At 37.9% G+C, this 12855-nt stretch overlaps 1 protein-coding gene across 11 annotated transcripts in view; it reads left to right on the forward strand.

Moving 5' to 3' along the window:
* IMMT (inner membrane mitochondrial protein) overlaps window positions 1-12855 on the forward strand; it is a 39840-nt gene that overhangs the window by 1731 nt on the left and 25254 nt on the right. For 10 of the 11 annotated variants that reach the window (XM_073897447.1, XM_073897448.1, XM_025868256.2 and 7 more), the window contains exon 2: window positions 12394-12467. The exons of the other annotated variant lie outside the window; for it this stretch is intronic. In XM_073897447.1, coding sequence (XP_073753548.1) covers window positions 12394-12467 — 74 coding nt within the window. The remainder of the gene's footprint in view (window positions 1-12393; window positions 12468-12855) is intronic. 11 annotated transcript variants of the gene reach the window in all.

Consider the following 12855-nt stretch of genomic DNA (forward strand, 5'->3'; position numbering starts at 1 on the left):
ACTCTCTTAGAGGCTGCTTAAAGCGTCTTGCTCAGAGGCATTTCAGTAACATGGGTGTTTGCTTTCTTGTAGGCTACCAGGAGTTTGTCTCTGGGACTTCAGAAGTCTCTCTTAACTTTCCTGTTTCTGACCTGTAGACCATCATGTAAAGGGCTTTAAGATTGGGCCGGGCCCACCTGGAGAACCTCCCTTTGATTAACTGAAAGTCAACTGATGAGTTACCTGAATTACACCTGCAAAATCCCTTTTGCCTTGCAGCCCTAATCATGGGCTTAATAGGGGGTGGAGATTGTGGGGGCCATTTTAGAATTCCTCCTAATATAGTACCCAAGTGGGACTAGAAGAATGGAGGAAGTAGAGCTGCCTTTCAGGGCAGAACTGTTGGTTTGTCTTTGGGGAGCCCTCATTTTATGGCACACTCTTGTTCTGCCGTCATGTTCTGTCATGGTTGCGGCTGATGTGTCTCCTTGTCTTCCATAAAGTCCAAAATTACTTTTTCCTTGTCTTTATTAAAATACTTTCTACTTACTGGGATCCCAATTAGGAAGTTGAAGAAAACAGATTAAAGCTTAATACTAAAATATGAACCCTTTTGTAACTTGCATCCACATTTTCTTATGGTCTCGAAATTGTGTTCTTGAAAAATTCATTGGTTTATTCTCCTCCTCAGTCATTCTTTAGCATTGGATATTGTTGCTTTGTGAAACACTTTTTGCCATTTTGGCTTTTCTTATGTAGTATCTAGGGGCCCATTTTACCCTTCATCTCTCTTCTTTCTCCTTTGTTGAATCTGCTTCTTCTTCTAGAAGAATATATCCAAATATATCCCCAAGGTCCTCTCTTCCCATCTCTCCCTTTTTATTTTAATTAAGACATTTTTTTAGAGCAGTTTTAGCTTTGCAGCAAAATTGAGGGGAAGGTACAGAGTTGTCCCATGTATCTCCTGCCCCCACACATGCATAGCTTCCCCCATTACCAGTATCCCCCATCAGAGTGGTACATTTATTACAATTGATAAACTTAAATGGGCATATCATAGTCACCCAAAGCCCATAGTTTACATTGGTGTTCACTTTTTGCCTTTCCGAAAGTCATATAGATGGAATCTTACAGTGTGTAGCCTGTCTTTCACTTGGTAATGTGCATTTAACTTTCTTCTGTGTCTCTTCATGGCTTGATAGCGCTTTTTTTTTTTTTTTTTAAAGCATTTAATAGTATTCCATTGTCTGGATGTACCACAGTTTATCCGTTCACCTACTGAAGGATATCTTGGTTGCTTCCAAGTTTTAGCAATTATGAATGAAGCTGTTCTAAACATTTATGTGCAGGGTTTTGTGTTTACATAAGTTTCTAGCTCTTTTGGGTAAATACCAAGGTGCATGACTGCTGTATTATATGTTTAGTTTTGTAAGAAACTGCCAAACTGTCTTTCAACGTGGCTACCATTTTGCATTCCCAGCAGTGATGAATGGGAGTTCTTGTTGTTCCACGTTCTCATCAGCATTTGATGTTGTCAGTATTAGGGACTTTGGCAGTTCTAATAGATGTGTGGTGATACTGGATTGTTGTCCCATCTCTTTACATACTATTACTTGGGATTATATCAGTTCTCAGAACGTTAGTCCCTAAGCAGATGACTCTTTAGCTTCTTTTGAGCTTTGTACTCAAATCTTTTCCTTGTTTGATTTTGTCAACTTTATCCAGAACTTTCTGTCAAAATTCTTTTCACTCCATCAAACTTCATCTTCTTTAATGTTTTCCTGCTTTTACTATTGCCCTTTTAGAGTCAGTTCTTTATGTAGTAGTTAATTAAGTCTTTTATAAAAGCATACAGATCGCATCATGCCCTTCATTGACATCCCATCATGTTGAAGATAAAATACAAACTCTTGACCACACCCACCAGGCTCGTCATGATGTGCGCTTTGCCTGTTTCATTTTTCTAGTCTGCCTCATTCTGTTTCGGTATCTGTAGCACATACCTCATTGCCTTGTCTTTCTGTTTTATTTTATTTTAATCTCATTGCCTTCTCATTTGCTGTTTCTTTTGCCCTGAAGTCTTCCCACACATCTTTGCTTAGCTCACTTACTTCATTCTAATATTTTCTCAAATAGCACCTTCCCTTCAGAGAGGCCTCCCCTATGTAACAAAGACCTTTGACCAGTCTTTTCTTCCTTGCATTACTCTGAACTTACCCTTACCCTACTTTTACTTTGTAGCTCTTACCACTACCTGACATAATGTATATTTATTGTGGGTTTGCCACATTAAAATATAAGCTCCACAAAGGGACTGTGTCCATATTTTTTATTGCTCTCTTTCTAGCACTGATCTTAGTAACTGACTCCCAATAGATGCTCAGTAAATGTGATGTGTTTGAATTAAAAAATAGATTATTTTCTCTTAATTTTTCTTAATATCCATAAGTGGATGTGATCTCCCTGATGGCCCCATCGGTTTCATTTTATTTTATTTTATCTTACTTAATTTTTTAGAGAGGGAGGGAGGGAAGGGGGGGCAGAAGGAGAGGGAGAGAGAATCTTAAGCAGGCTCCATGCCCAGCAGGAGCCCGATCTCACAGCCCTGAGATCATGACCTGAACTGAAATCACAAGTCAGACGCTTACCCATTGAGCCACTCAGGCGCCCCAAACCCCATAGGTTTTAGAACCTCTGATGGTGTATTAGAGTTCTCCAGAGTAACAGAACCAATAGGATATGTAATAGATAAAAGGATTTGTTGTATGGAGTTGGCTTCCGCAGTTATGGAAGCTAGCAAGTCCAGTACCTGCAGTGGAGCTGGGGGGCTTGATATGCAGAGACCCAGGAGAACCTGTGGTGTGGTTTTAGTTTGAAGGCTGGTGACCTGGAGAGCTGACGTGCAGTTCCAGAATGAAAGCAGTCCTCTGAATTCCCCCTTGTTTGGGGAGGCTCATCTTTTTGTTCTAGTCAGGCCTTCAACTGATTGGATGAGGCTCACCCACATTGTTGAAGGCAATCTGCTTTATTCACAGTTTACTGATTTAAATGTTAATTGCCTCCAGAAACACCCTCCAAGTTGACATAAAATTAACTATCACAAATGGCATCTGCCTTATTCTTTATCTGGACTCACCATCCTTAAATTCCTTACATATGGATTTTCAACAGAAATGTTCTCTTTTGTGTCCTCTTTCTTTCCAGAAATGTGCCTCAGAACTCAAGTTCTTCCTCAGTTTATTTCCCAGACTTAACACCATTTGTCTTCTTAGTCTCAGTACTGCCCGCATCACCAGGTCCAACCTTTTTTGAGTTGGGCATTCGGTTTGGAGGGGTTGAGCTTTCAGCCCGGCCTTCTCCTAAGCTATAGATTTGGTAGTGGTCATCTGCATATGCAGAATTGTAACTGTTTATCACTTAAAATAAGAGAAAGAAGCATTGTTCCTGAGGGTTGACAAAGTCAGTCTGTTTATGGCTAAAGCTAGTTTAGGTTTGAATTCGTGCATGGACATTTTTAGTTGTCATCTTCTGGATTTTTTTTTTCATTATGATTGTAAAACAGTATGTTATTCAGCAGTAATGCCTGCCAAGCATACATGGTAGAAAGTACTTTAGTATGTCATGCAGCTTGCTCTTTTCCTTTTTTTTTTTTAAGATTTTATTTGTCAGAGAGAGAGAGAGCACAAGCAGGGAGAGCGGCAGGCAGAACGAGAAGCAGACTCGCTGATGAGCAAGGAGCTTGTTGTGGGACTCAATCCTAGGACCCTAGGATCGTAACCTGAGCTGAAGGCAGACGCTTAACCGACTGACCCACCCAGGCGCCCTTTATTTCATTATTCTTATAAAATATTTTAAGTTACTGTAGAAAAAGTTGTCACATACTAATCTGCATTTCAAATGTAGAACTGGGCATTAACTTCTGGGTGTCTTCTGTTTGTGTGGGAGGAATCCTTATGACAAAACCCACCAGAACATCGACAGTTATAGCTACTGGCAAAATCTAGAGGGGAAATCTGGAACCTCCAGATGGGGTTCATGTGAGGGGATTATTTATTATAGTTTCTTGTTTCCAGGTTGTAATGCTAGAATTTGATTTCTTTTTGTATGTTTACCTTCGTTTGGAGCTAAGGAATAGATAGATGGTTTGTGCAAGAACTTAATGTGGGAATTGTAGGTTTATCTTTTTTGTTTTTATTTTAATTTATTTATTTTAAAGATTTTATTGAGAGTGAGAGAGCGCAAGCAAAAGCACGAGCGGAGGGAGAGGAAGAGGCATAGGGAGAGGGACAGGCAGATTCCCCGCCCAGTAGGAAGCCTGACATGGGGCTCGATTCCGGGACCCAAGGATCATGACCTGAGCCGAAGGCAGGTGCTTAACTGACTGAGCCACCCAGGCACATCTCTCTCCCTCTCTCTTTTTTTAATTTTATTTTTTTAAAGATTTTATTTATTTGAGAGAGAGAATGAGATAGAGCATGAGAGGGGGGAGAGTCAGAGCGAGAAGCAGACTCCCCGCTGAGCAGGGAGCCCAATGCGGGACTCAATCCCTGGACTCCAGGATCATGACCTGAGCCGAAGCCAGTCGCTTAACCAACTGAGCCATGTTTCTGTAGGTTAGAAACAGTAATGCTAACCTTGTAACATTTGTTACAAGGTTATATGTCAAGGCAGATTGCTTTGAAACAGTATGGTTTTTCTTACCTGATAGGTTATTAATAAAAAGGAATTCCAGAACTAAGAAGTGTGTTCAAGTAGGATATTTCATTTATATAAATAAAGAGATTAGCTTGGTCCTTAAGAAAGAGAGCTCTAGAGGCCGACTTAGATTTAATGGTTTCTTAGATAAGACTCCAAAAGAAAGAAAAGATAAATGGAGTTTTATCAAAATTAAAAATTTTTGTTCACCAGAGAACACTGAAGTGAGTGAAAAGAATGGGAGAAAATATTTTCAAACCATATATCTGATAAGGATCTAGTATCCAGAATATGGAAAGAACTCCTACAGCTCAATGACAAAAAAGACAGCCCTAATAAAACATGGGCAAAGGATTTGAATAGACATCTATCCAAAGAAGATATGAAAAGATAGTAAACATCCATTGAATAAACATCCATTGGCATTGGGGAAATGGAAATCAGAACCACAATGAAATAGCCACTTCATACTCACTAGGAAGCCTATAATAAAAACAGAAAATAAGAGGTGTTAGTGAGGATGTGGAGAAAATGGAGCCCTTATACATTGCTGGTGGGAATGTAAAATGATGCAGAGTCAAACATAGAATTACCATATGACCCTGCAGTTCCACGGCCCCCAAAATTGAAAACAGGTGTTCAGACAGAAACTTGCCGAGAAATATAGCACTATTTACAGTAGCCAAAAGATGGAGACAACCCACATGTCCATCAGGTGATGTCTGGATAAACAAAATCTGGTATATCCATAGATGAAATACTCCAGTCAGCCCCCAAAGGAAAGCACATGATACATATATGACACATGCTACAACATGGATGGATCTTGACGCTTAAGCGTCTGCCTTCGGCTCAGGTCATGATCTTGGCATCCTAGGGATGGAGCCCCACATCGGGCTCCCTGCTCAGTGGAGATCCTGCTTCTCCTCTCCCTCTGCCTGCCGCTCCCCCTGCTTGTACTCTCTTTCTCTGTCTCTGTCAAATAAAATATTAAAAAATTTGTATATATAAAATGGTTGATTTTTATAAGTGAATTTTACTACAGATAGGGGGAAAAAAACTTGACACCAGGTATTTGCAGATGGCCTGAAGTATAGAGACAAAGTTAGATTTTTTTTTTTGTGTGTGTGTGTGTGTATATATGTCTATTATATATGTATTTTATATGTATATGTAAAATTAAAATAACAATGATATGTTTTAAATTTGAAGTGGAGTCTGTTGGCCAAAGATGGGACAATTTTTTTCAAAAGTGTTTAAATTGATGAGTTCATAAAGATACTGTTTTGGTTAGCTGTAGCTACATAAGCCACCTTGAGCTTGGGGTAGAAGAATAATTTATTGCTGCCTCACTCAGTTTTGGGGTTGGCCTGGGCTCAGCTGGGCAGTTTCTGCTCAGTGTCCCTCATAAGGTTGTAGTCACACAGTGGCTAGGGATAGAGTCACCTCAAAGGCTTCTTCACTTTCGTGTCTGGCAGTTGATAGTGGCTGCAGCTGACACCTCAGTGGGGACTGTTGGCTAGAACCCCTGCATGTGGTGTCTTTGCAGATAGGATGTCTTAGATGCATATGTGGTCCCTGGGGTACGGCTCCATAAGCACTTTTCCTTTCAGTCTAATAACCTGTGAACTAAAGAGACAAGTCATCTGCTCCCCATATACCCATCATACAGTACAGTGTGACAGGCATTCTAGACACTCCCATTCAAAAAGGCAGGAAACAAGACCGCATGTAGCAGTCACTGTTCATGACATGTAAAATCTTGTTGGGTACATGTTGCTAATTTCTTAATTCTTACTGATTGGTAATGATTCTTCATAACTCTTGGTTCTACTCTGGGCCCTTGGTTTTGTCCGTTGAATTATCCTTCCTTTTCAAGAAAATATAGTTAACTTTGGTTTCCTGTGGATTTTATTGGGGTTTTCTCCATTAAATAAAAAAGCCACACCATGAATATCAAGGTAAGCCCTTTACCGTTTTGGACTCCTGTGAGCTGCTATAGAGTAAAACCCTTAAAATGCTTAGTAGCCCTGTTATTTAACAAAAAGACTATGGGAAGTACACCCTTAGGATCCCCAAGGGGCCTTTTCTCTGTGTGAAAAGATTCTGTAAGGAGCAACTCCTTAGAACTTCGAGGTCTTAAAGGATTTTTGCCAACTGGAGAGGCTGAGAATGAGAAAAAGTTTTATTTTTGAGCCTATAAAGTCCTGGCTCCTTAATATTTGCTTTAGATTGTGCTTGAAAACTAGATAGGTCTTTTGGTTTGTTTTGAAGCTCATTTTTACCCTTACATCCTGCTCAAAGAAAGTAGTTGGCACTTTTGAGCATTCTGCTTGGAACTCTGTTTAGCTAAATCCATCAGTTCATTAGGTACAGCTTCTATTTTTCTATTTTGTATGACTTACCACAGGTGACAGTTTGACAAACTTCTGACACATAACAAGGATCCCTTTTTTCTCTAGGTTTCCAAAAACACTTTTCTTACTTAAGCCCTTACCAACACTGTGGAGGCCATAAGGCTTCTGTGAAGTCTCTTCAAGGCCCTTCCAACTTTCACCCTCCACCCCATGTGCTTTATGTTTTATTGCAGCCACCCTCACTTATAGCTACAAGTATCTGTTTGGTTATAGCTATATAGCAGATCACCCCAAACGTAGTGGTATTAAATAACAGCATTATTACTCATTATTGTATAGTAATAACATTCATCATATAGGTAAAACTTACATAAATGAAAATAACAGATTATCTTTTAGGTCTAAGGATTTCTGGGCTCATGCAGTTGCAAGGTTCTGGGAAACCAGGTGGGATGGGAAATGTAACAATTTTTAGAAAATACAATTTGTCACAATTAATAAATGAAAAAATCCACAATTGGTCATTATCAGAGGATGAGTGGATAAAAGGAGAAAAAGCACTGATCCTGCCTTGCCTATAGGAACTGTACTTTGGGTAACCAAACTGTAGAGGAGGGGAAATGTCTCTTTATAAGATACATCAAATAATAAATGAAAAATAATAGAATTACCATCTTCTCCAACTTCCAGTAAATTAATGGATCTAGACATTGTACACTAGTGCAACTGATAACATCATAAAAAGAGAGATAACCAGATATCGTGTGCCTTCTGATGAGAGAACACACCACCACCTAAAGTTTTGCCAGAGAGACTAAACCTGAGTTTGAGCAGGTGTCTGGATGTACCTCTGGTTTTCAGGGAATACAGAAGACAGGATCATGTTAAATTGCACCTTAAACAAAATCCAGCCTGTGGAAAATTCTACAGGTCAAGCAACCCAGGTTTTTCAACAAATTAATTATTGGAGGGAAAACGTATAGATTAAAAGAGACTTAGAAAATATCTTTTCTTTTTTTATAGGTAAAACTACACTGTGGTGTCTATAGGGACTCATACTTGGGTGATAAAACCATAAAAAACTTTTTCGGACTTTTAAAACTACTTAGGATATTAAATGCTACGTAGAATATGAGAGTAGGCTAATGAATAGGATACTTAAAATTTTTTAAAATCAAGAGCCACCGGTTTAGATAAAAACCCTGTATATTTGAGTCATGATACAATCCTCATTTCTACTTTTTTCTCATACAGAAGTAGGAAACTTTACTGCTATCAGATTTTGGCCATGAAAGAGAACCTTTTTCCCCCCACGTTTATCCCTTCTTAAATCAGGGTGCATCTTTTTTTTTTTTTAAAGATTTTATTTATTTGAGAGAGAGTACGAGAGTAAGCATGAGGGGTGGGGTGGGGAAGGGCCTGACTCGGGGATTGATCCCAGGACCCTGAGATCATGACCTGAGCCAAAGGCAGATGCTTAACTGACTGAGCCACCCTGGTGCCCCCAGAGTGCATCTTATAATTGATGGTGTGTTGTTTAATTGAAAGCATTTTGATAGCTCAGCTTTCAAAAGAAAAACAAAAAAGGAGTAGCCAGAAAAATTCTGAAAAAATAGTACTCAAAGAGAGGACAAAGCCCTACCAGATTAAAAGCTAATTCCAAGATGCAGTGGTTAAAATATGGTAGTATTAGTGTAGATCAGTGGAATAAAATAGGAAATCTAAATGCATCAAGGCATTTGGTGTATTTTAAAGGTGACATTTCAAATCATTGGAAAAAATTGTTCAGTCTATAATTTAGGGACAACTGAATAGATATTTGGAAAAAAATAAGGTTGACTCTGTACCTTACACTAATTTATATATTTAAGGATTTATATATTTAAAAAAATGAAACTGATAGAAGAAACATGGAAAAATTATTTTATAATTCTGAGGGTGGCTTTCTAAGAATATGAGAAACACAGAAGCCATATGATTGACAGTTTTGACTACATAAAAATAATTTTTTGCATGATGTAAACTACCATGAACAAATATAAAAAGCAGATCACAAACTGGATGAAAACATTTGCGATTAGCAGACACGTGGCTAATTTCTCGTCATATATAACGAGAAAAGAATATGAAGAAGATCAGTCTTACTTAAAAGTGGTCAAAACAGAGAAAGACAAATACCATATGATTTCACTTGTGTGTGGAATCTAAAAACCAAATGAATAAACAGCAGAGTCAGACCTATAAATACAGAGAATAAACTAAAGGGAGGAAGAGGGGGAAGGGCAAAGTAGGTGAAGGGGAGTGGGAGGTACAGGCTTCCAGTTATGGAATGAGTAAGTCATGGGAATAAAAAGTACATTATAGGGAACATAGTCATTGATATTGTAATAGCATTGTATGATGATAGATCGTAGCTACACTTGGGGTGAGCGTAGCATAACATAGAGTTGTTGAATCACCGTGTTATATACGTGAAACTAATGTAACATTGTGTGTCACCTATACTCAAAAAAAAAAAAAAAGTGAAACTGGGTGTAAGGAAACATTCACTAAACAGTTTTATTAATTACCAGAGAGAGAGACAGAGCATGCACGCACAAGCAGGGGGAGCAGCAGGCTGAGGGAGAAGCAGGCTCTCCGCTGAGCAGGGAACCTGATGTGGGACTCGATTCCAGGACCCTGGGATCATGACCTGAGTGGAAAGCAGACGCCAACTGACTGAGTCACCCAGGCGTCCCTTTATTTTTTTTTTTAGAAAAAAAGTTTATATGAACAGCAATAATAAATAAAAGTAAAGAAATAATAAAAGTGGTCAAAAGATGCATTCTGATCATTCATAGATCATTCATAGAAAAGACATCAGTCATAATAAAGGAAATTGTGATTAAAACTGTACTGAACGTGTGTGTTCATCAGGCTGTGAGAAAACATACTCAATATTACTAGAAGACATTTTGACTACTTTGGCAGTATTTATCAACATTGCAAATTTTACTTTTAAGAATCGACCTAAAATAATGTATATTTCCCAGGCAGCGTTATTTATTATAACAAAAATTTAGACTGAATCTCACTGTCCATCAAAAGGGGGCTGGTTAAGTACATTAAATAACATCTATGCGATGGAATAATGAATCTCCATAAAACCCACTGGGAAGAGTTCATTGACTGATACAGAAGGATCACAGATACATCTTGTTGAATGAACTTCACTTCAGAACTGGGTGTATATTATGGTATTTGTGTTAAGGGGGGCGTTTTGGGAATTCTCTCACAAAATATCTCTGGATATACAAGAAACCGATAGCATTGGTTGCTTATGGAGAGGGGATCTGAGTGGCTGGGGGACAGAAGTAGTGAAGGAGACCACTGTATGCAACTAAATCTTTTGAATTTTGATTTTAAAGTTTATGTTTTAATTTTCTGCATACTAAGAACTGTAAACTTACGTCACATCAGATATATTCTGTCAAGGAGGGAAGAGGGTGAAGGTAAAAGAAACTAGAAGATGGAAAAAGAAACAGGTTAAAAAATAAATACTGTTGTGAAATAAGGTATTCTTGAGTTCTATTGTTAATTTGGTTTTGTACTTCCCAGATTCAGTTTTCCACTATTCTGTTTGCCGCTTGATGTTCCAGGTAGCTAGTTATCCACTGTGAACAGTGTCTTAATTTTTAACTTGAATACTTCTTTGTACCTATGAAAGTATAGAATCTTAAGTACAACTTTAATCGTTTCCTCATAATTTCTAAGTCAACAAAATGGAGTTGTTGGCATATAAAAGTAGATGCACTTCTGTTTAAAATGTCATATAATCTGGTTTACAGAACGGTAGGAAAACATGCTTTTCTGTTAAATACAGTTGAAAGATGTTGAGAATTCTACACGTAAGATAATTGAAATGCTTTTAAAATACCAACTATAACTTCTTTACATGTTGTAAAACATCTAACTTGTTACTTTTTTCCCCTAACTGTGTTAAGACATTAATGTTTACCTTCAGGCTTAGAGCACAAATTGCAGCTGTAATTCTAGAGTAGTTTTATGTGGCCTATCAAGTTTCTTTGAATTTAAGATATTTCTAAAAGGAAATTTGTGTTTTTCTGATATTCTTTGAATGTAGTTTCATCAAGGAACCCAGAGAACGCATTTTCCCCCTTGCCTTGTTGCAGTTTGATTTTCTATTTGGTATAAGGAAAGATGATATGGATGCAATAAATTTGAAATTTCAGATTGATTGCTATGAATGACTTTAAGTTTATCAAAACCTTCCCCAATAGTATTTCGATAGGTGTTCATTTGTTTTATTTAAGGGATTCACATATTGTTAAGAAACATTTGCATTTATGTGCTTTACTTTGATTAAAACGAATTTTGGAGTGTTGGTCTGATAATTTGCTTTTGAGTAAAGATAGACTAGTTACATGGACATAAGTATTTACTTGAGCATTTATAATGTTACAATTTTCTTAAAATTTTTGACTTCTAGGGGCGCCTGGGTGGCTCAGTCAGTTAAGTGTCTGCCTCCAGCTCAGGTCATGATCTCAGGATCCTAGGATGGAGCCCTGCATTAGGCTCCCTGCTCAGCAGGGGGGGTCTGCTTCTCCCTCTTCCTCTGCCTCCTCCCCTTGCTCATGCTCTGTCTCTGTCTTTTTCAAATAAATGAACAAAATCTTAAAAAAACAAATAAAACTGACTTTTAGTTTAAGGCAAACCAAGATGAACTTTTATTTATTTATTTATTTTGAAGATTTTATCCCAGGACAATGAGATCATGACCTGAGCTGAAGGCAGCCTCTTAACTGACTTAACCCCCTAGGTGCCCCCCTAGACGAACTTTTAGATTTAAATGACTGCCGCTAGGAAATGACTGGCCCCATAGTTATCTTACAGATGGGAAATTTGATTTTCTAGATAAATTAAGCTAAGATTGGATCTCTCCTGAGTGGATTCATATCCATTCTACAATGCAGTGTTTTCTGTGGGTGATTTTTCAGATGTCTAAATTAAACTTAGTAAAAATAGGTATTTTATACTATTTTATTTTTTCTTGCTGATTAAAACATATGGCAAATTCCAGTCGTAGCCAAGAAACAGTGTACATAACACTTAAAAGTGCTAATTGATCATAATCTAATAATCATTTTTTTAACCTTAAAAATAATCTTATATGAGCCTTGGGATGCTGGAAGCATCACTGTTGTTAAGGGTCAATAAGAATGTTTCATGGTTGATTTCTGAAAATAAAATAATTTTTTGTTTAGCAAAGACGTGTAATAAAGATACTACATCAGAGTTACCACCCTAAAAGCTTTCCACATTCCTTCTGCATTGGTTGTGATGTTTTTTCCTTCCTCTCTAGAGTTGTCTCTGTGGGAAATTTGTCCTCCGTCCATTACGGCCATGCCGTAGATACTCTGCTTCAGGCGGTTCTAGGTATGTGGTGTGTCTCCCTGTAAACGGGCTTTTAATCATGTGTAAAGAGATGTGGGTGCGTCTGTTTGCCATGAATATGGAAATAGCTGCTTAAAATCTTTTCTGTTAAGGGGTACAAACACTGGACCTTTGCTGTGAGAATTTGTAATGATGCTTCTTTTGGTTTTTTTGTCGTTGGATGGCATCCGAGGTAGACAGCCTCCCTCCCCCATGTGCTGTCTTCCATTCTGTGGCTAATAGATTTATATCTGGAGCTCAGCATATTGTAATTTTAAAAGTATTTGTTTTATCTGATATTTGTATTGTCTGTCTTTTGTAAAGAGTTTATTTTATTTACAGAAATGTTTTATTAAGGGGAGAGGAGCTTTAAAAGTTAGTGATACTTCTT

This window comes from Callorhinus ursinus, unplaced genomic scaffold, assembly GCF_003265705.2.
Source record: "Callorhinus ursinus isolate GAN/ISIS: 27379988/994484 unplaced genomic scaffold, GSC_fseal_2.0 scaffold10, whole genome shotgun sequence".
NCBI classification, from domain to species: Eukaryota; Metazoa; Chordata; class Mammalia; order Carnivora; family Otariidae; genus Callorhinus; species Callorhinus ursinus.